We start from the raw sequence: 24,394 nt of genomic DNA, 5'->3' as shown, positions 1-24,394 counted from the left end.
AAAGGCTAACAAGAGCTTTCCCAAGAGAACGCACTGGTCATAACAAACACCCTCTTCCAACAGCGTAAGAGAAGACTCTACTCATGGACATCACCAGATGGTCAATACCAAAAGCATATTGATTACATTCTTTGCAGCCAAAAATGGAGAAGTTCTATACTGTCATTAAAAATAAAACCGGGAGATGACTGTGGCACAGATAATGAACTCCTTATTGCCAAATTCAGACTGAAATTGAAGAAAGTAAGGAAAACCACTAAACCACTCAGGTATGAACTAAATCAAATCCCTTATGACTATACAGTGGAAGTGAGAAATAGATTTAAGGGACTAGATCAGACAGAGTGCCTGATGAACTATGGATGGAGATTTATGACATTGTACAGGAGGCAGTGATCAATACCATCCCCAGGAAAAAGAAATGCAAAAAGGCAAAATGGTTGTCTGAAGAGGCCTTACAAATAGCTGAGAAAAGAAGAGAAGTGAAAGGTAAAGGAGAAAAGGAAAGATATACCCATTTGAATGCAGAGTTCCAAAGAATAGCAAGCAAAGACAAGAAAGCCTTCTTCAGTGATCAGTGCAAAGAAATAGAGGAAAACAATAGAATGGAAAAGACTAGAGATCTCTTCAAGAAAATTAGAGATACCAAGGGAACATTTCATGCAAAGATGGACACAATAAAGGATAGTAATAGTATGGACCTAACAGAAGCAGAAGATATTCAGAAGAGGTGGCAAGAATACACAAAAAAACTTTACAAAAAAGATCTTAATGACCCAGATAACCATGATTGTGTGATCACTCACCTAGAGCCAGATATCCTAGAGTGCAAAGTCAAGTAGGCCTTAGGAAGCATCAGTATGAACAAAGCTAGTGGAGGTGATGTAATTCCAGCTGAGCTATTTCAAAGATGATGCTTTGAAAGTGCTGCACTCAATATGCCAGCAAACTTTGAAAACTCAGCAGTGGCCACAGGACTGGAAATGTCAGTCTTCATTCCAATCCCAAAGAAAGGCAATGCCAAAGAATGTTCAAACTACACAATTGCACAATTGCACTCATCTCACATGCTAGCAAAGTAAGCTCAAAATTCTCCAATCCAGGCTTCAACAGTATGTGAGCTGTGAACTTCCAGATAATTCAAGCTGGATTTAGAAAAGTCAGAAGAACCAGAGATCAAATTGCCAACATCTGTTGGATTGTCAAAAAAGCAAGAGAGTTCCACAAAAACATCTACTTCTACTTTACTGACTACACCAATGACGTTTACTGTGTGGATCATAACAAACTGGAAAATTCTTAAAGAGACGCTCAGCTTTCTTTATAGTCCAACTCTCTCACATCCATACATGAAAAGCTCAGTGCCAAAGAATTGATGCTTTTGAACTGTGGTGTTGGAGAAGACTCTTGAGAGTCCCTTGGACTGCAAGGAGATCAAACCAGTCACTCCTAGAGGAAATTAGTCCTGAATATTCTTTAGAAGGACTGATGCTGAAGCTGAAATTCCAATCACTTGGCCACCTGATGCAAAGAATTGACTCATTGGAAAATACCCTGATGTCGGGAAAGATTGAAGGTGGGAGGAGAAGGGGACGACAGAGGGTGAGATGGCTGGGTGGCATCACCAGCCCAGTGGACATGAGTTTGAGTGAGCTCTGGGAGTTGGTGATGGACAGGGAGGCCTGGTGTCCTGCAGTCCACGGGGTCGCAGTCGAACACCACTTAGCGACTGAACTTAACTGAATGAAAAGCATTATAAACAATATACTAATTAACTGACCAGTGGATGTGGAAGAGGGTTTGTTTGCTCTTCCTCTGTTTGGTGGCCAAATGCTTTACCCTCACCTTCTGATCTCCACAGCACCCGCGTACATAGCCAGGGGGGCTCCGCGGACAGCGATGCTGTTATCAAGAAGCTTGTGTTTTATCGCCATCTAGTGGCTCTTCTCTATTACTACACCTCACCGGCTCTCTCAATGGCCCAGCGGTAACGAATCCACATGCAATTCAGGAGATGTTGGTTCCATCCCTGGGTAGGGAAGATCCCTCGAAGAAGGAAATGGCAACACGCCCCAGTATACTTGCCTGGAGAATCCCAATCCATGGGGTCGCGAAAGAGTCGGGCACGACAGCAAAACGGTCACCCTACACTCAGCGCCTTTGCACAGGTTTGACACTGATTTTTAAAGAAGCATTTCTAATATCCCTCAAGGAAATTTGTAGGCAGTACATTCCATTCCCTTTCTACACCTCTCACATTTAATCTAGAAAACTTGATGACAGAAATAAACTCTCTTTATCTCTTATCTTGGATCCTTGCACCAGAGGAAGATTTCAAACCAAAGAAATGCAAAAAACCCCAAAAGTAAAAAGTGGAAGAGGAAGCATTAACTGTTCTGTGATTAGAAAAATGCACTCGAATTTTTATGGACCTGCTCTTTAAGTTAAAAAGTACAAAAGGAGGACTTCCCTGGCAGTCCAATGGGTAAGAATCTGCCTGCCGACCTGCAGGGGACACAGGTTCGATCCCTGGTCCAGGAAGATTCTGCATGTTGCAGAGTAACTAAGCTCATGCACAACTACTCAGCCTCTGCTCTAGAGCCTGAGCTCCACAGGAGAACCCACTGCAATGAGAAGCCCGCCCACCACCACTAGAGAGTGGCCCTGACTCCCTGCAGCTTAGAAAAAGACTGTGCAGGACCAAGACCCAGTGTCGCCTAAAACTCAATTTAAAAAAAAATTTTTTTTTAAGAAACAGTTATTTTGAATGTTCAGGCTCTGTGTGAACTAATCAAAATCAACTCTTTGAACCTCTTTTAGTTGAGATCGTCATAGAATTATTCCATGTCTCTGGTCTTTTCTCTCTTTTTTTTTTTTTTTTTTTGCAGAAGGATTTTGCCTATTAACCTGGGTGTTTCTTTTGAGTTTTTTTTTAGTATATTTGTAATGCTGTTTCGTTTCTAGAAACTTCATATATCAACAAAGCATGTGGATTTTTAAACTATATTTTGATATCTCATAGTCCACATTTGTCATCGTGCCCCTGGAGGTTAGACTGATGCGTGAAGCCAAATCTGGATGAGAACTGATACTAGTTACATGGTATTATTGATCAAAATGATTTTTGCATTTTAATAATACCTTGTAAAAAGTGAAATGTAAGTGAATAAATAATATATACTAGAATATTAATTTCTTGACTACAAAAGACAACATAATAAAAAATTAACTCAGTTAAGTGATTTATTAATTAATTTAAATAAATGATATACTCTATTATTAGCACAAATATTTATCCTCATTCAAAAATGCAAAAAAAATAGGAGGAAAATTGGCATCTAGATCTGTCTCCAGCCTGCTCTACCACAAAAGCTATAAGTCAGCCCCAGCAACAGCAAATGCTTAAGGCCTATTTGGGTGTGGACCAGCTGTAAAATTGTGATGCTTTTTACATAGGACGTAATCTAATGAAAGAGAGTACAAGCTAGAAACTAAATTTCAAGCATACGGATCTCCAACCCACTGCAGTCTCTCACCTTATTTTTAACAAGGAGAGAAATTTCCTCAGAGGAGTCTACTTCAACAGTTTGAAACAAAATAATGTTAATTCTCTTCAAAATGCCTCTTTTTGTTACCAGGGTAACCAGAAAAGAGCTGTCTGCCAGAGTTCCCGTGAGCCACACAACTTCTGCCACCAGAGACCGCATTCCCCAGTGACACCAACAGGCTTAGCCACAAAATCAATAGGCAGACTTAGGAGGAGGAAAAGTTAAGGGCTACTCCAAGTTGACAGCCAGCGTTGTCCTTAATTAAGAAAACAGCACAGAGAAGGGCCCTTCTAATGGTACAGAAGCAATACTGGCTGCAAGAAAAATACACAGAGCAGCACATACGCAGAGAGGGGAGAGATATCAGCAAAATCTTATGAAAAGAAAAAAAAAGAAATTGCTATCAGACACTGAGATGGGGCAAGTGAGCAGAGAAACGCTTCAAACCTACCTGGTGAAGTCAAGTCAAGGGGCTGGACCAGCTCTTGGAGAACAGACACTCAGCATCAGGAGGCAAGATTACAGTCACAGGCTTTGCACGTAGCAGGCATGGCTGCTAATGAATCAGTACAGGAGAAGCAGAAGCAGCCACTCCCTCCAGCGTAGAAACGTTCAGAGGGCACTGGGGTGGCGAATGTATTTGTCTGCATCAAGATCCCTACACACGTGGACAGCAGCGACATTTAAACAAGGCTTGGGAGACAAGGGACACACAGCAGTGCGAATAATACAAAATATTATACATTTAATAACACATAACGAGACAATCAGTGTCATTTGAAAACATGGACCAAATCATCGATGCAACAAAAAGCATCCATCCCAGCCGGCTGGATGGAAAGTTCTGCCGAGGATCCAGGACCACCCCCCGCCCCCGGCAACAGACAGAGACTGAGCCAGCCTGTACATGGAGAGACTAGAAATGAAGAAATCCACTCCTTGGGACAAGATATTTGTTATTCAACTTTATTTGTACGGTTGTTCTCTGGAAAGTTCTTCATCTTCAACACTAATTCTGAGAATTAGTAGCATAAGGCACATACAAAGAAGTACTTTTGTCTTATCACAAACAGAAGTTCTATATTTTGCAATCTTTTTTTTTTTCAGGGTATTAGTGAGAAGGACTATTCATGCAAAGCAAAAAAAAAAAAAAATTAAGCAAAGGCCACAAATGTCAGGCCTGTGAAGGTATGTGTGTGCTGTCTTCACATTTGATTTTATGTCGCTATGATTAAGTAAATACATGCATGGAGATCTAATCGCATCAGATCATACAATTCCCCGGTGAACCCTGGACATCCTGACAGAGGTGTGCTAGCTTCAGGCCAAAGCATTTCATTGAATTCGGTTTGTGGGGAGACAGATGAAATGGTGCTTTGTGGTATGGGTTTCCTAAAAGAAAGGGAAGATATTAGGGAGATGAAAATTAAAGAGAGACAGAGAATGTTTACCACAAATTTAATTATTTATCAAGAGAAGTGAAGTGAAAGTCGTTCAGTCATGTCTAACTCTTTGCAACCCCATAGACTGCAGCCTGCCAGGCTCCTCTCTGTCCATGGAATCCTGCAGGCCAGAATACTGGAGTGGGTTGCCATTTCCTTCTCCAATTAAGAGTCGAACTGCCTTTTATTCTAGAAACTACTACTCATCAAGGGAAAAGAAAGGAAATTAAATTTTTCTCGTGGAAAACTAGCCAAGGTTTATATCCTTTCTCCATACTAACCTATTAAAGATCAGAAGGAAGCTGGCATCTTCCATTACAGTTTCCCCATTGCATTTTCATGAAAAATGGAGAGACTGAATTTACAGCTTAGTCCTGGGTGTTGGGGGGAAGCAGGGGAGGAGCAAGCAGGGGTAATTGAAATGGTCCACAGCTGGACTAGAGACAGTATGAAGCAGCATCCCGTTAGGAGACAGAACTCAGTCTCAGACTATAGACTGTTTCTCCTAGAGCATTAATTTAGCATCAATTTCAAATATAAAAAATGAGAAATCTCTCATAGTTCCAATCACAGTCATATTCTCCATAGGACCATTTTTTCAAGCAAAATGCCTGGCGTATCCATGAGCTATGAGATGGTTTGTCTTTAGACACTGAATGATTTGCGCATTTCATGTTGCATTTTCAAGGACATAGGATCTCTCTGGGGGTCGAGGATGCGATTTAGGAAAGTGATTCATGCCTTGACTGCCAGGCATTTTGACCTCACAACAAACTTCTATGAACTAAATTCCAAACTATAAGTCATCGGTTGTTGTTCAGTTGCTAAGTCACGTCCAACTGTTTGCAACCCCATGGACTGCAGCATACCAGGCTTCCCTATCCTTCACCATCTCCCAAAGCTTGCTCAAACTCATGTCCATTGAGTCGGTGATGCCATCCAACCATCTCATCATCAGAGAAACAAGTAAAATGGCCTTGTCATAGGTTTTTTTTTAATCAGTCTATAGAGCCATCTGACTACTGAAGGATTCTCTCTCAGCTGTGTCATTTCATATTCAATATTTTTTATAATTATCACATTAAATTGCATAATTTTAAAAGACTTTACAAGCAGAGTGAATAGAAATGAATTTAACTGTATTTATGAGTCTTTTACTGTTGGGGGGGAAGGTTGCTATAAATATCAGCGTATTTTCCTTTTCTATCAATCTTCAGATAGAATTCTAAAAGTAAACTTTTCAGTCTTCATTTTTTTCAAAACTGAGTCCCAATCCATCCCTTAGAAATGGGATTAGGGACACTAATCAGACTGACAACAGACTTCTCAATTGTAACTTTTTTCTTCTATTTAGAAGAAAACAAAAAATAAAGAAATGAGATCGCTTCCAAATTGATCATCATTTGGCCTTAACGTGGAGGTCTGTGTGGTCACAAAATGAAAGAAAGCACCTGGGAAAGCTTCAAATGATGGGCTAGATTTGCTTCCCTGGGGCTCAGACGGTAAAGAATCTATCTGCAATGTGGGAAACCTGGATTTGATCCCTGGGTCAGGAAGATCCCCTGGAGAAGGGAACGGCAACCCACTCCAGTATTCTTGCCGGGATAATCCAATGGACAGAGTAGCCTGGAGGGCTACAGTCTATGGGGTTGCAAAGAGTTGGACAATACTTTGGTCACCTGATGCGAAGAGCTGACTCATTTGAAAAGACCCTGATGCTGGGAAAGATTGAGGGCAGGAGGAGAAGGGGACGACAGAAGATGAGATGGTTGGATGGCATCACCGACTCAATGGACATGGGTTTGGGTGGACTCCGGGAGTTGGTGATGGACAGGGAGGCCTGGTGTGCTGCGGTTCATGGGGTCACAAAGAGTCTGACACGACTGAGCAACTAAACTGAACTGAACTGAGTGACTAACACTTTCAGTTTCAGATTTTTTTGTAATTTGAATAAAGGAGTGATGAAACTTCCATAGTCCCAATAATACAGTGTGATGGCTGCTCCCACCAGCTCCGAGATTTCCTAAAAATACATCCATTTTTTTTTAATATCAGCATTTTATGTATAAGTGTAAGTATATTAAAAGGGGAGATATATACTATTCAAATTGGTCTTTGGTGCACAGAGCAGAGACTTCTGTTAGCTGATATTTATAAGCACTGGAGTTTCTTTTCCTGTCTGCAGTGACACCCTTTTGTCTGCCCTTCACTAGACAGGCTCCAAGTGTGACTGCAGACCTTAACTGAAGACTTGCTATGTGTCCAGAGCTCACTCTCTCATCCTCTATCTCTTCCTGCTCCCCTGATATCAATAGCCACCAAATCGGTCTTACCTGCTTCAGTGGAGGCATGGTACAGACAGAAAGAGACTACATTTTTTTTTTTTAATGAACAAGAATCCTTAGGGTACCAGAGCAAATTGTGAGCCTCACTGCCCTAGGAAATAAATAGTTGCCCTCAAATCTGTTTGCAAGGTCAAATCATGTCAATAGAAACATAATGTTCACATGGGTATTTGCTAAAAGTCTGTTATACCAGATACTTTTACAGCTCTTAATGACCTTATCATCTTTTCTGTACAGGCCACAACATTTGAGTATTTTCTCTGTGTCCTCAATATCCACTTTCAGTATCTTCCTAATATAATACATTTAGGGTTACCTGCTGATGCCACTCCAGTATTCTTGCTGTCTATGGGCTCGCACAGAGTCGGACATGACTGAAGCGACTTAGCAGCAGCAGCAGCAGCTGAAGCCGAAGCTCCAATACTTAGACCACCTGCTGCCAAGAGCCAACTCATTGGAAAAGACCCTGATGCTGGGAAAGATTGAGGGCAGGAGGAGAAGGGGACGACAGAGGATAAGATGGTTGGATGGCATCACCGACTCAATGGACATGGGTTTGGATGAACTCCAGGAGTTAGTGATGGACAGGGAGGCCTGGCGTGCTGCGATTCATGGGGTCGCAAAGAGTCGGACACAACTGAGCGACTGAACAACAAAAGGGTTAACTCACCGAACTGTTAAGAACCACATAATTCTTTTTCATTGTCAATAGAAGTTTAAAATTACAAGGTAGTAAGCATGCTTGTCAAAGATACCTAAAGTGACTTCACCATATTCCAAACTGTTTCTCCATGAGTGCTCTGGCTAATATTGAATAAATGGATGTTTTGATATAAATCAATGAATAGTAATATCAAGTACTTATCACTGAATCTGGCAATATTTTTTTTCATGGACAGCCAGCTTTGTGGTTTTTTTAGGTTGCATTGATAATTTATCGCCATTGTTATGAACATCAATTGTAAAGTCCCCCACAGATATGTAAAGGAGTTCATGTGACAGATGCTGAGAACAGAACACTTCCTGTGCTTTCACTTAAATAAAGAGGAAGAAGCAGTGGCAGGTACAACACAAACTTCCTCTTCTGAAAGTCACACTTTTTACTAGAATCGTATCAGCCACAGCCTTCCTTGCCCTGGTACCCAAGAAATGGGTCCAGGAGAGTTAACCAGCCCGGCGGCTTCAGGAAGGGGCAACCCAGGGCCTTGGGAAGACAGACAAACAGGTCGAACTGGAATCCACCTCCATCACTAAGTGAAACGTGGTCTAGACGGCAGACAGTAATAAACAAGCCTTCAACCCCAGGATGATGTGGCTACCTGGATAAATGGAAAAATAGAGCGTGAAAAGGCCTAAGACTCCTCTTCCTCATCTCCTTCTCCTTCTTCTCCTGGTTCCTCTTCTCCTTCTTCAGCTTCCTCTCCCTCGGCTTCCCCTTCTGCTCCCTCTGCGGTTACTCCTTTTGTCTTTAACAAAAATTACATCGTTATTGAGAAGTATAAGGGTCAACAGATACAGTGAGGACGAGTGTAAAATATCAGACTAGAGGTCAGGGCCTCCCACACCCCATCCAACACACACACACAACACATACACACACACCACACACACACACACACCACATACACACACACACACACACACACACACACACACACACATCATCTTCCTAAACTGAGACCCTTCACCCTGGGATGGTTCTGCTGGCAATACGTTAATTCTAATGAGCTTCATGATTCCTCTCAAGCATACAGTCTTTACTTGTATTAACAGAGTGTTCTAATACAATTACCTTTAAAAATTCAGAAAGCAGCTGGAAGAATAAAATACAAAAAGAATCTCAGCAAATAGAATCTTGTCAGAATTTTGATGAAGCTTTTAAACATGTAAGCTGGCTATATTTTGTTATACAAAGTAATTTCTTGAATCCAAAGTTATCAGCAACCTATGTATATAATCTGAAACTACTTGCAAATTAATAATATGTTTGTCTTATTTTTTTTTTTTTGTTTGTCTTATTTTTATACATAAAAATGGGATTTTTTTTTTAATGGAAGCTTGCCTAGCAAGAGAGAAATGAAAATTTATTATTGGAAAGATATAACATACATGTTATAACATAACATACAGGTAATGAAAAGTCACTGTATAGAATAGGCTAAAAATAACTTTTAGGTCTAATAATAGGGATGAGTTTGATAAAATAATAAAATAATGAAACAGATCTATATTTACCATACCCATAAAATATATAGCTTAATTACATGAATAAAAGTAGACTACAGAAGAGGATCCATGAAGATTTCATAAATATGTGTGTGTATATATATGAGTGTGTAACTAGTGGGTCTCTCTGGGTAATGGGGTTATAAACTATTTTTAGTTTCTGTTTTTATCTGTATTACCTAAACTTTCTATAAATGTCATGAATTATTTGCAGTTTTAAAACTCAGCAAAAGTTTTTGTGGGGGCGGGCGGAGTTTCTTACAACACTTGGGACGTTCTTTAATGTGAATGAGCTTCCACTGAAATACCTAGACAATACATGTGAGTTTTGGTAAATATTCTATCTATCCTTGAGTTTTCAATTTTAATTTATCTCTCTGATTAGCATTTGTACTTTTTGATTAATTTTTATTGGAATATAGCTGCTATTTCTTTTCCTTTCCCATTGTTGGTATTTTCCTTTATGGATACAGGAAGGAAGGCAGAGAGGAAGGCTCTGCCCCAAACAGTTGGAGGCTCTGATCAGCTGTTTTTACCTCTGAGTGATCCCTCATTCCTTTCAATCCTGAATCCCCACAATGAAGATGCATCATCAACTCAATGGACATGAGTCTGGGCAAACTCTGGGAGACAGTGAAGGACAGGAAAGCCTGGCTTGCTACAGTCCCTGGGGTTGAAAACAGCCAGACGCAACTAAGCGACTGAACAACAACAGCAATTATGAGCATCAAAACAGTAGGCGTTCTTGCCCTTGACCTCCACTTGGCAACCCTTGGGTCACTTAGAACCTGTGTTCTCAGCCTTCATAGAGCATCAGAATCACCTGAAGAGCTTCTCAAAACAATCTGCTGGGCACCAGCTCAGGGCTTCTGACCCTATAGATATGGGGCCAGGCCTGAAAATGTGTATTTGTAGAGGTTCCCAGGTGAGGCAGCTGCTTCTGCTCTGGAAACCCACTTTGAGAACCTCTGCTGAAGCCTGGACTTGCCTGGTGGCTCAGACGGTAAAGAGTCTGCCTGCAATGCAGGAGTCTGTGTTCTGTCTCTTAAATCACCCTGGTTGATGAAGACATGAGTGCTTAAAAATAGTAGGTTTGGTATCACCACCTGCCAAAGTCTTCATTTACCAGGGTGGGTTATGTTGGTTCCCATGCTGGTATATCCAAGTCAGTCTTATTGTAATTACACAACTTAAATAAATATCATAGGGACTTCCCTGGTGGTGCAGTGGTTAAGACTTTGCTTTCCAATGCACGGGGTACGGGTTCAATTCCTAGTCGAGAAGCTAAGATCACACGTGCCTTGAGGCCAAAAAGCCAAAACATTAGACAAAAGCAATATTGTAACAGATTCAATAAAGACTTTAAAAATGGTACACATCAAGAAAGCTTTAAAAAAAATAAGCACCATGGAATCCAGTGAAATATGAACATGAAAAGAACTTTTTTCCCATGTAAAGTTAATGGAATACTTTGAAAAGACCAACATATGTCTGTTATCAAACGAAGTGTTGAAAAGCTTAGGTGGTAAGGAAGACCCATGAAATCCAAAGGGAAAGAAACCAAAGCTGGAATTTTTAGACAGACCACTGATTATGTATATGTTAGAAAGACAGTGGGTAGTTCTAGTCACTGGACTATTATTTAAAGAAGTGATTTTTGTCCTGCATCCAAAAAATTGGCAGTAAATACACATCTGTATATTTCAAGTTAAAATAAATGTTTAAGGTCTCTACATTTTTATGATTTAACATTTTAATTAAATTCTTCATTTGTTCAAATAACTCCCAGCTCCAAATATGAGATATGAGGTCTCTCTAGGAATGTTGGTTATTATTTGAGCATAGATCCCATAAACAAACATGTTGGCCAGCCCAATAATAGTTTAAATTATATGTTACAGAGGATATATTTTATTCCTTTAAATTTTATCCTTAATATCACTAATATTGTTTTATAATTTTTCTTTCATTGTTTTAAGTGTACTTGTATCCTCAGTACTCAAGTATTTAATACTTCTTACTCTGTGCAATTCTTTTTTATTATTATTACTATTTTATTTGCCTGCTCTGGGTCTTAGTTGTGGTGCCCTGGCTCAGTAATTATGGCATAGTACAGAGAATTCTACTCATTATTTTATAATAACATGTAAGGGAAAAGAATCACACATGAATCACTTTGTTACATATCTGAAATTAACATGACACTGTAAATCAACTATATTCAAACACACACACACACACACACACACACACAAATAGTAATGCTCCCCTGGATAGATCCGCACTAGAAATCCTGGAACCATGTGGTACTTACCTATGTCACATGTCTTCCAGACACTAAATGATGAGCTGCATGTTTAAACCTCCTGGTGTCTAAGGTACATACCATGGTGCAAGACTACAATTAAGACTCAGTATTATCTGCTGCCTTAACATTGGTAAAAATCAGGAAGACTTACAATGGTCTGACCACTGGCTTCCCTCCCCCTCTGCTCCCACAGATTAGGTCTCCCACCCAAGCAGCCCTCGTTATCAAGGGACCAGACGCAGTGCCTGCTTTCACCCCAGAATTACTCAATCAGGCCAACCACATCCCCCGTGTGGACTCGGGGACACCCCATCCTCTTGATTCTACACAACCTGCCTCCCACAGCCCTGGTTGTTCACAATGTTCCCAAGTGACCCTAGCCCATATGGCCCTGCACTGTGGGGATGACCTCATCCCCTGTGCTTGGAGACCATGTGAATAATAAACCCTGTCCATACCTGTGGCTAATTCATGTCAGTGTATGGCAAAAACCACCGCAATATTGTAAAGTCATTATCCTCCAGTTAAATTAATTAATTAAAAAAATAAAATAAACCCTGTCCATCTCACTTGTCCAAATGAGTGGGTACAGTTGTGTGTCTGCCATTCCCATAACCAGAGGGAGGGAATTCCTCACTCACCAAGAAGGTGAATAGGAGGCCATCAAGTAACACCAGTAAGAACCACACGAGCAGCATAAATGCTGCGCTATTCAATGGGGTGGGAAGGAAGAAGGGAGAAGACATCACCACTGCAGGACTTGGCCCAGCCTGGCCTGACTTCATTGATGACACCTTCACCAAAGGAGATGAAGGGTCCTGAGCCCCTATTTCTCCATTCACCTCCAAATGTATCTCCAACTTATTTTATTTCTCTTCTCGGCAGGCTAAAGGAGGACTTTCTGGGAATGTGGGTTGAGTCAGCTTCTCTGTATCATGAACATAGAGAAATGTTGGGAAAGCTGCAATTCTCTCACCTAAAAGATGCTTCTGTTAAGCACAACACAACCGTGAAATATGCTACTGTACCTCTTCCGCTGCTGTCTCTCCCTCTTCCTCCTTAAGTCCACAAACAGAAATTAAATAAAAACATAAATTCACGTAAGTTTTAAGTTGAATCTAAAAATTAAGCAAACTATATAGCCAATATTTGGTAATAATTGTAAATGGAAAGCAACTTTTAAAATGGTATAAAAATTTAAAACTATAAAAATTTTTAATTAAAAAAATAAATAGAAATTAAGCAAGCTATAATAAATACATGTTTACCAAAATGAAGAATATCAATTTATTGAGAAAGCATTAATAGCAAAGATATGATAACTGAGCTATGCCTACTTATTTCATGCATTTTATTTCCAGTCCTTGGAATATTATAAAATTAAAGACATATTTTCATCACTCTTACTCCTAAGAAAATACAACTAATTAGTAATACTGCTTAATTATATGTTTAATACTGTTCTATATCCAAGCATATTGCAGACCTATAGAGCTATCAAGGAAAATTCAGACTATATATGTAAGCAACTAGAAAATTTGAACAAAATTATGTCTTTGCTTTTATGGCCTTATAAGTATGCCTTACTTCAGTTCTGAACCAGTTAATAAAAGTAGATCAAAAACTTTTCCTCCATCAGAACAAATAACATTTCTAAACCATTTAAACACTGAGTCCTGGTTAAAGAAAGAAACTTAAAGTTAAGAAATGATAAAGCCATTTCCAGGCTCAAATAGGTCTCCACTCTGCCAACACATTGAAGTTTCTATTTCCCTGGGATCAAAGTAGGAAAACCAGGCAATACCTCCTAAAATTGCAAAGAGATAAGAACCTTCACATCCTTTCCCAGAATGGCCCTCTGATGAGCCTTTCTGGGGCCAGAGCATTACAACGACTTTAATTGGGCAGGCAGATCTGATTCTAAAGAGCAGTCCCTAAACATTCCTAATGCCTTTCAAAGCAGGCAGTGAGCTCATGGAATTCTGGACCAAAGGAGTTGAAAGCAACCTCATAATTACCTATATCAGTCTTATATACCTTACTCAGTCTTTCCTTTGGACAAATGAGGACACAAAGACCACAGACTTAAGTAATTAGACAAAAATCAGAAGCCAAGTAACACAATCAGGGCTTACTCTGAGACTCTTTGTTGTTGTTGTTCAGTCGCTAAGCGTGTCCAACTCTTTGTAGCCCCGTGGACTGCAGCATGCCAGGCTTCCCTGTCCTTCACTGTCTCCCAGAGTTTAATCAAACTCATGTCCATTGAGTCAATGATGCCTTCCAACCATCTCATCCTTTGTCGCCCCCTTCTCCTGGTTCCTAACTTAGTGTTCTTCCTACTCCACCACACTACCTCTCAAGATTGTCATGGAAGGAAAGTCATGGAGGGCCTGCCATATGGCTACCTTCTCTGGCCCAGCCTCAAGTTCTTGGCCAGCTCCAGAACAATACTCTTAGATTTCTGATGCTGGCAAAGAAAATACAGAAAGCCTGATCCAGTCTGCTTAAGCTGAGTCAACTCCAGAGGTGTCCCAGTACCGGGAATCTCTAAACTAAAGCTGGCAACACAGCAAGTCTTATAAAGTTCAGGGAAAGAGAGTCCTGCACTTGTTGCAGAATCCGAGTGTTGGTTTTTCAGCGATGTGTTGAATATTAAATGTCTTTGATATTGTCTACCTCTGCCCATGCCTTGCCCTTCCTTCACCATGACTGCCATCTTCTCTCACCAAGATTACCTCTAGGCTTCCTTATCTCCAAGTAACTCTCCACGCTATTGCCAGAGGTATCATTCTAAAAGACATCCCAGGGACTTCCCTGGTGGTCCAATGGTTGGGAATCTGCCTGCTAAAGCAGGGGACACAGGTTCCATCCCTGGTTCAGGAAGCTCCCACATGCTTCAGGGCAACTAAACCCATCACCACAACTACTGAGCCTGAGCTCTAGAGCCTGTGCTGAGCAACAAGAGAAGTCACTACAATTAGAGAGGAGCCCCTGCTAACTAAAACTAGAGAGATCCCACACACAGCAAGAAGACCTAGTGCCGTCAAAAAATAGTTAATTAATTTAAAAAAGACAACCCACATTACCATGCTGTCTAAAACCTTCCACCTTCTCACAATACATCCATAATCTTTAGAATGGTTGAGAAGCCGTCATGATCTGTCTCCTGCTCACCTTTCTAGTCACGTCATGTTTTACTTCAGCTAATGATCACATGCAACTTTCTCACATCAGCCACACCTTCCAGTGGCTACATACAATATGGCAACCACACACTGCATACAATATTTTCAAGGAAGACTTTCCTGACCCCTAGGGGCTTCCCTGATGCCTCAGCAGTGAAGAATATGCCTGCCAATGCAGCAGAATCAAGTTTGATCCCTAGGTGGGGAAGATCCCCTGGAGAAGGAAATGGCAGCCCATTCCAGTTTTCTTGCCTGGGAAATCCCATGGACAGAGGAGCCTGGCAGGTTACAGTTCATGGGGCGGCAGAGTCAAACCCAACTTAGCAACTAACCAACAACAACAAGCGCTGAATTAAAGAATCCCCTTATTTGCTCCCACAATCATCATTTATCAGTCTCCCTGACTAGTCCGTGTGCTCTTGGGGGCACAACATGTGTCCTTGTTCATTTTTGGATTTCCAGGACCCAGCTACTGTCTGGAATAAATTCAATAAATGTGTTAAGTGACTAAATAAATGAACCTGTAACTCTTTTAGATCTATTAACTCTTTAAATCTCAAAGAATATTCATTTTCTTCTTGTCCACATACAATCAAATTAGAGTTCACACTACACAATACAGAACTATCAGTGATGTAGAGTTTTACACTTTTCTAAATCCAAGTATTTTTATTCATTGTGTACAGTTGAAACAAATGAGTTAACAGAAACACACTATTAAAAATGGGGTTATCCTTAGAGCTAGGCTAGAGGGCACTAAGAGTTCTTATAGGAATAAGTGGTCATCTCAATTTTTAGAGGTTGCCCCTGCTGCTAAGTCGCATCAGTCGTGTCCGACTCTGTGCGACCCCATAGACAGCAGCCCACCTGGCTCCACTGTCCCTGGGATTCTCCAGGCAAGAACACTGGAGTGGGTTGCCATTTCCTTCTCCAATGCATGAAAGTAAAAAGTGAAAGTGAAGTCGCTCAGTCGTGTCCGACTCTTTGCGACTGCAGCCTACCAGGTTCCTCTGCCCATGGGATTTTCCAGGCAAGAGTACTGGAAAATCCAGCTAGCAGTAATTACCAAGGAACCTAGGGCTTTTATCAATATCTGAATTGACCTTGGTTTCTTGAAAGAGACGTTAAATAGAAAAAGTAATTGCTCAGAGAATTTCTAGAGATACTTAGCCTCAAAAGGTCAAGTAAAGAAAAACAAACATTGTATATTAACACATATATGTGGGATGCAGACAAATGGCACAGGTGAATCTGTTTGCAAATCAGAAGTAGAGACACTGACATAGAGAACAAATGTATGGACACCAAGAGAGGAAGGAGGTGTGGGATGAACTGGGAGACTGGAATTGACACATATACACTTCTATGTATAAAATAGGTAACTAATACAAACCTATTGTATAGTGCAGGGAACTCTACTCAATGCTCTGCAGTAACCTGAATGGGAAGGAAGTCCAGAAAGGAGGGGATATATGTATACATATAGCTGTAATGTAGAAACTAACACATATTGTAAAGCAACTATATTCAAATTTTTTAAAAAAAGTTTTAAAGGTCATGTAAGCTTTGAAGAAACTTGGCTAAGACCATCATCAGCTCTACCAGAATAAAAGCTCATTTTCATGGCTCCATCCCTGATCCCAGGACTGCCTGGCATGAGGCAGCATTCAATCTGTCAATAAAATGTTGAATTAAGGTATTTATGTATGCCAATCCTGCCTCAAATCTTTCTTAGGGGGAGATGGGATATTAATTAAATGAAAACTTCAATGCCCATCCTTCAGTTCAGTTGCTCATTCATGTTTGACTCTTTGCAACCCCAAGGACTACAGCATGCCAGGCTTCCCTGTCCCTCACCAACTCCCGAAGCTTGTTCAAACTCGTGTCCATCGTGTCAGTGATGCCATCCAACCATTTCATCTTCTGTCATCCCCCTCTCCTCTCGCCTTCAATCTTTTCCAGCATCAGGGTCTTTTCCAATGAGTCAGTTCTTTCCATCAGGTGGCCAAAGGATTGGAGTTTCAGCTTCAGCATCAGTCCTTTCAATGAGTATTCAGGACTGATTTCCTTTAGGACTCACTGGGTTGATCTCCTTGCAGTCCAAGGGACTCTCAAGAGTCTTCTCCAACACCACAATTCAAAAGCATCAGTTCTCTGATGCTCAGCTTTCTTTATGATCCAACTCTCACATCCATACATGGCTACTGGAAAAACCATAGCTTTGACTAGATGGACCTTTGTTGGAAGAGTAATGTCTCTGTTTTTTAATATGCTGTCTAGGTTGGTCATAGCTTTTCTTCCAAGGAGCAAACGTCTTTTCATTTCACAGCTGCAATCACCATCTGCAGTGATTTTGGAGCCCCCCAAAATAAAGTCTGTCACTGTTTCCATTGTTTCCCCATCTATTTGCCTTGAAGTGATGGGACTGGATGCCATGATATTGGTTCTTTTGAATGTTGAGTTTTAAGCCAGGTTTTTCGCTCTCCTCTTTCACTTTCATCAAGAGGCTCTTCAGTTCCTCTTAGCTTTCTGCCATAAGGATGGTGTTATCTGCATATCTGAGATTACATTGGTATTTCTCCCAGCCATCTTGATTCCAGCTTGTGCTTCATCCAGCCCAGCATTTCACATGATGTACTCTGTATATAAGTTAAACAAGCAGGGTGACAGTATATAGCCTTGACATACTCCTTTCCCAATCTGGAACCAGTCTGTTGTTCCATGTCCAGTTCTAACTGTTGCTTCTTGACCTGCATACAGATTTCTCAGGAGGCAGGTCAGGTGATCTGGTATTCTCATCTCTTTAAGAATTTTCCACAGTTTATTGTGATCCACACAGTTGAAGGCTTTTGTGTAGTCAGTAAAGCAGAAGTCGATGTTTTTATGGAACTCTCTTGCTTTTTCTATGATCCAACGGATGTTGGCAATTTGATTTCTGGTTCCTCTGCCTTTTCTAAATCCAGCTTGAACATCTGGAAATTCTTGGTGCATGTACTTTTGAAGCCTCAATTGGAGAATTTTGAGCATTACTTTGTTAGCATGTGAGATTAGTGCAATTGTGCAGTAGTTCGAACATTCTTTGGCATTGTCCTTCTTTGGGATTGGAATGGAAACTGATCTTTTCCAGTCCTGTGGCCACTGCTGAGTTTTCCAAACTTGCTGGCATGTTGAGTGCAGCACATTAACAGCATCATCTTTTAGTATTTGAAATAGCTCAGCTGAATTCTATTACCTCCACTAGCTTTGTTCATAGTGATGCTTCCTAAGGCCCACTTGACCTATCATTCCAGGATGTCTGGCTCTAGGTGAGTGATCACACCATTATGGCTATCTGGGTCATGAAGATCTTTTTTGTATAGTTCTTCTGTGTATTCTTGCCACCTCTTCTGAATATCTTCTGATTCTGTTAAGTCCATATCATTTCCGTCCTTTATTGTGCCCATCTTTGTATGAAATGTTCCCTTAGTATCTCTAATTTTCTTGAAGAGATCTCTAGTCTTTCCCATTCCATTGTTTTCCTCTATTTCTTTGCACTGATCACTGAGAAAGGCTTTCTAATCTCACCTTGCTATTCTTTGGAACTCTGCACTCAGATGGGTATATCTTTCCTTTTCTCCTTTACCTTTCACTTCTCTTCTTTTCTCAGCTATTTGTAAGGCCTCTTCAGCTAACCATTTCACCTTTGTTCATTTCTTTTTCTTGGGGATGATCTTGATCACTGCTTCCTGTACAATGTCATGAACCTCCATCCATAGTTCTTCAGGCAGTCTGTCTATTAGATCTAATCCCTATTAGATCTATTTGAGTCTATTTGTCACATCCACTGTATAATCATAAGGATTTGATTTAGGTCATACCTGAGTGTTTTAGTGGTTTTCCCTACTTTCTTCAAGTCTGAATTTTGCAATAAGGAGTTCACTTTCTGAGCCACAGTCAGTGCCTGGTCTTGTTTTTTGCTGACTGTATAGAGCTTCTCCATTTTTGACTGTGAAGAATATAATCAATCTGATTTCAGTATTGACCATCTGGTGATGTCCACGTGTAAAGTCTTCTCTTGTGTTGTTGGAAAAGGGTGTTTGCTATGACCAGTGCGTTCTCTTGGCAAAACTCTGTTAGCCTTTGCCCTGCTTCATTTTGTACACCAAGGCCAAACTTGCCTGTTACTCCAGGTATCTCTTGATTTCCTATTTTTGCATTCTAGTCCCCTATAATGAAAAGGAAATCTTTTTTGGGCCTTAGTTCTAGAAGGTCTTGTAAGTCTTCACAGAACCATTCAACTTCAGCTTCTTCAGCATTACTGGTCAGGGCATAGACTTGGATTATTGTGATATTGAACAGTTTGCCTTGGAAAAGAACAGAGATCATTCTGTCATTTTTGAGATTGCATCCAAGTACTGCATTTTGGACTCTTGTTGACTATGAGGGCTACTCCATTCCTTCTAAGGTACTCTTACCCACAGTAGTAGATATAATGGTCACTTAGCTCACGGAATTTTAAAGCATCAGAATTACACAGGTCCTTAAATGTCCTCTGGAGGCTCAGATGGTAAAGAATCTGCCTGCAATGCAGGAAACACAGGTTCGATCCCTGAGCCGGGAACATCCCCTGGAGGATGAAATGACTACCACTCCAGTATTCTTACCTGGGAAATCCCATGGATAGAAGAGCCTGGTGGACTACAGTCCATGGCGTCACAAAGAGTCAGACACGACTGAGCGACTAAACAACAACAGGATAGCACTGGACAAAGCTACAGATTAAAATCATTTTACCTTGTTGTTCTTCTAAGAAAGCTAGTCCATCAGTGGAAACACACTTAAGAAACACATAAGAACATGAGAAAGACATAGAGAACACACTTAAGAAAAGGGGGGGTGGGGAAAAAGGAGAGGGTGGAATGTATGAAGAAGCTAACATAGAAACATACACTACCACATGTAAAATAGAGAGCAAATAGAGGAATTTGCTCAGGGTACACAAACCAGGGCTCTGTAACAACCTAGAAGGGTGGCGTGGGGAGGGAGGTGGGTGGGGGGTTCAAGAGGGAGGGGACATGGGCAAACATGTGGCTGATTCATGTGGATGTTTAGCAGAAACCAACAAAATATTGTAGAGCAATTATCCTTCAATTAAAAATAAATAAATAAACTTTTAAAAAAAGCAATCTAGTCAGAGGAAGCCTCCAAAGTGAGAAGTCTTAGAATTTCATAGCAGCTGTTTCTCTTGGGAAGTTGGCGAGGGAGGCAGGCTGCTGACATGGCATGTGGCCAGGACTAAGGACAGGTGTCAGCCGTGGTGAGTGTCAGGCAGTGGCTGGTTAGGACAAGTGGCCAGTGTGGAAGGAAGGAGGGGGACAGCCCAGAGGGATCTGAAGAGGGTGACCAGGCTGGAGGTCAGGAATAAGAGCAGTGTTCTCTCCATCGTCAGACAGTATAGGGACTCAGGCTTAGACTCACGAGTTCATGGTGGACCTAAACCAACACCTGCCCCTTGATGTAGCAACTATCCTCAAGATTGATTTTGGAGGAAGCAGAGTGGGGAATATGTATAGACCATAATCATGTAGTCAGTCAAGCCAAGGTGTCAGAAGGTTTTGGAGAGGATCACTGAACTGGCAAAGAACACAGTGTAAAATATTTTGGCCTCAATGAAAACCAAACACAAAGATGAACAAGTTGCATCTTTTACTTCCAGGGTTTCATAAAGTTCTCATGACACCACCAGTCTGCAGACCCCTTCTCCGTGTTCCCAGAAGCTGAGGTGACCAGCTTGCCTTCCTTTTTTCCTCCTCTGGTAGCATTCACAAACCACCCTTCTCGTCCTTAGCCCCTCATCCCTCCATGGTCATCAGGGAAGGGAACCATGAAGTCCCCTCTCTGTAGATCTGAAGCTACAGGTGATTACATCATAGGCAGGAATGAAAGCCCTTTTCACGGTGCACCATTTTGCCTCCCAAACACTGCCCTGATCTGTCAGCAAGTAGGTACCATACACTTCAGCATCTTATGTGTAAGAACCCCGAGCTTTGGGTTGGTGGTCAGGAAAAGTCCACATCATTAAAGGAAATAATTCTGATTTTTTTAATCAATGTGATATTCTTCAGTAAATATCTTTCCCATGAAACTGGCGTCATCTGAGCGTTTAGAAGTGTGTACTGAATAAGCATGTGCAATAGTTGAAATCAGGTGAGCTTAGACACTCAGCTGGTCTATCACTGGTTTTAACGCTCCCAGCCGCTGGAGGGAGCTATTACCACTGCCCACTTGGAAATGGTTCTGAACACACAGTTGAGTTCAGTTCAGTTGCTCAGTCGTGTCTGACTCTTTGCGACCCCATGGACTGCAGCACGCCAGGCCTCCCTGTCCTTCACCATCTCCCGGAGTTTGCTCAAACTCATGTCCATTGAATTGGTGATACCATCCAACCATCTCATCCTCTGCCATCCCCTTCTCCTCCCGCCTTCAATCTTTCCCAGCATCAGGGTCTTTTCGAATGAGTCAGTTCTTCAAATCAGGTGGCCAAAGTATTATTGGAGTTTCAGCTTCAACATCAGTCCTTTCAATGAATATTCAGGACTGATTTCCTTTAGGATGGACTGGTTGGATCTCCTTGCAGTCCAAGAGACTCTCAAGAGTCTTCTCCAGCACCACAGTTGAAAAATATCAATTCTTCGGCACTCAGCTTTCTTTATAGTCCAACTCTGACATCCATACATGACTACTGGACACAGAGGAATGGTCTTTAACACACAAATGAAAGGTTTGGGGAAAATGGTCAACCCTGAATATGGTCTATAAGTCTACTTAACAGAGATGCACCAGGGTCATACTCTTGGTTTCTACCTCCTACTGCAGCCAGCTGAGATGTCATCACTAGGGGACTCCAGGCTAAGAGTACACAGGACTCAGTACTAGATCCCTGTGAGTCTGTAATTCTTTCAGAATAAAAGGTTAAGATATGTTTGTATTCCTTGTCATGAACAGTGTGGCTGTATACATGTGCTCAGTCGCTCCGTCGTGTCCAACTCTTTGCAACACCATGGTCTGTAGCCTGCTAGGCTCCTCTGTCCGTGGAGTTTTCCATGCAAGAACACTGGAGTGGGTTGCCATTTCCTTCTCCGGGGATCTTCCCCATCCCAGGCTCGAATCCTTGTCTCCTGAATTACAGGTGGATTCTTTACCACTGCGCTGCCTGGGAAGCAATGGTACATACCAGGATATGAATTCTCATTTTGTTCTCCCTGCTACCCAAAAGAGTTACTGTCTTCCCCACACACAAACTCCAAGGAGACAGCCACATACTTGTTCTGGTTCCCCACCTGCTGGGAAGAAGTTACCGACTATGCTTTTCAAAATCCTGGGCTGAGAGAGGTGAGGAGGCTAGATGATCCCTGGGGGAAAAGATCTAGGAGTTTAGGGCTTGGAGCTGAGAAGATGGAAGCAGCCAGATTCAAGAGAGAAGGAGGTGGATGTTCCAGGTGGTGCCAGGACATACCTGATGCAAAAGCTGAGCCAGGGACTCTTGGGGCATCAGGTCAGCACCTGGACACGATGCTCGAAGAAGCATCAACTATGGTCAGAGGGCTGGTCACTGTGAGAGGAATGGCCACGTCCAGCCAGGGCAGAGGGCCTAACCCATGCTGAGAGACCAGCATTAACAGTTTCCAATGGGCATCAGGAAACCCACATCACAGCAGGACCACCATAAAGAACCACAGCCCTCTCGTCTCCAGTCACCCCTGAAGACCCCAGGATGACTCTTACGCCCCTGGAGAAGAGCGAGTCTCTGAAGTGGTTCACCCAGATTGTTTCCTGCCTGCCAGAAGTGGAGGCATGAAGCAGATAATATGATGTCTAGAGAAATCACTGAAGCTGACGGTCCACAACCACAAGTTCTAAAAACTAAACCTAGGTTTAGCAGCAGCAGCAGCCCACAAATCCAATATTATTTAAATCCCTCACAGAGTGTTGGTTAGAAAAGGAAGTACAGGGAGCCGCTGTTTAGTTACAACAGCCTGGAGCAGCGAAAGCTAAGAATTCATGAGATCTCCCCAAGATGGTTTCAACAGAGCCAAGGTTTGTACCCAAAAGCCTTGGATTTATCTGAATTGTGATATCTAGAAGAACCTACTACATGTGAATGGTACTTTAAAAATCTATGTCACAAAGGTAGAACACAGTGATCTAACTGGCCTTTCTGCTCATCACAGATAAGCCTGTGTAAGCCTGGATGCACAGCTGGGAAAGATGTGATGACAAAGAGCTGAGACAGCCATCTCAACCTTGAAAAACAACCCCCAGAAAAACAGACAGAAGGTTCTTAAAGCACAAAATGCAATCATTCTAAATATCAGATCCCTTTTGTCTCTGTTTAAAATTTTAATCAAGTTTTCTATGTATTCAATCCCAAAGCTAATCATGTTATTATGTCATTTTTAATGTTCTCTGACAGATCATGGTTTTCTCCCTTATTTAACTGAATTACAGTAAGTCATAGGGCATGCATCGCTTGTTAAATGAGAAAAAGTCAAAATCTTTCTTTATGTAGAATGAAAAATTTTAGTCACTCAATCATGTCCAACTCTTTGAGACCCCATGGACTGTAGCCCACAAGGCTCCTCTGTCCTTGGAATTCTCCAGCCAAGAATACTGGAGTGGTTTGCCATTCCCTTCTCCAGGGGATCTTCCTGACCCAGTGATTGAACCTGGGTCTCTTGCATTGCAGGCTGATTCTTTACCATCTGAGCCACTAGGGTAGAGTAAATATTATTAAGGAATTGATAATTAACATTGATGTTAATTAATTATTAACATTAATTCATCTAAAATAAAAATGTCTTCTAAACTTCGTCATTCCTTCACCACAGCCCACGCAAAAATACCAAAACAATGTTTTTAGTTCCTATGGGGATCCATAACATTGTAATTTATTTTGCAAAGTGCTCACAATTTCAGAAAATATTAACAAGAGAATCCCCGGGCTGAATGGCTTATCACTTCACTGAACTAACCGGCCCAGCAACTGAGAAGCTAGAAAGCTGAAGCCAGCAGACTGTGGCCTCAAGATGCTGTCTTCCTCTTAGGTCTCATGAGAGAAAGGGAGTGGGGTGTAATGTTTCTTTCCTTTGTTTCTCTGCCTTAAAAAGAGCAAACTGAATTTCAATGTGTCAATCAATAATTCTGTGCCAGTGTATTAGGCAATCCATGCAAAGTCAGATTATAAAATGTTTTAAAAGATTTTTATAATCTCCAAGATAATTAAACAGTCACTCCATTTCATGTTAAATTGTTTATTTCAATTAAACAGGTTTGCCATGAAATCCCACCTAACTTCTAAGCA

At 41.4% G+C, this 24,394-nt stretch overlaps 1 protein-coding gene across 2 annotated transcripts in view; it reads right to left on the bottom strand.

Moving 5' to 3' along the window:
- Nucleotides 1–4,498: 4,498 nt before the first annotated feature.
- LOC122445347 (SH3 domain-binding glutamic acid-rich protein-like) overlaps nt 4,499–24,394 on the bottom strand; it is a 57,756-nt gene continuing 37,860 nt past the window's right edge. The window contains exons 6-8 of one of the 2 annotated variants that reach the window (XM_043474446.1): nt 12,898–12,927; nt 8,655–8,801; nt 4,499–4,940 (exon numbers count right to left, since the gene is read on the bottom strand). In XM_043474446.1, coding sequence (XP_043330381.1) covers nt 8,688–8,801; nt 12,898–12,927 — 144 coding nt within the window. In that variant the 3' untranslated portion in view covers nt 4,499–4,940; nt 8,655–8,687. The remainder of the gene's footprint in view (nt 4,941–8,654; nt 8,802–12,897; nt 12,928–24,394) is intronic. The other variant, XM_043474447.1, reaches the window with a different exon arrangement.

Source organism: Cervus canadensis, chromosome 7 (genome assembly GCF_019320065.1).
Source record: "Cervus canadensis isolate Bull #8, Minnesota chromosome 7, ASM1932006v1, whole genome shotgun sequence".
In the NCBI taxonomy this organism is placed as follows: Eukaryota; Metazoa; Chordata; class Mammalia; order Artiodactyla; family Cervidae; genus Cervus; species Cervus canadensis.
The sequence above is the reverse complement of the archived record's forward strand: the minus strand, read 5'-3'. Positions and strand labels throughout refer to the sequence as shown.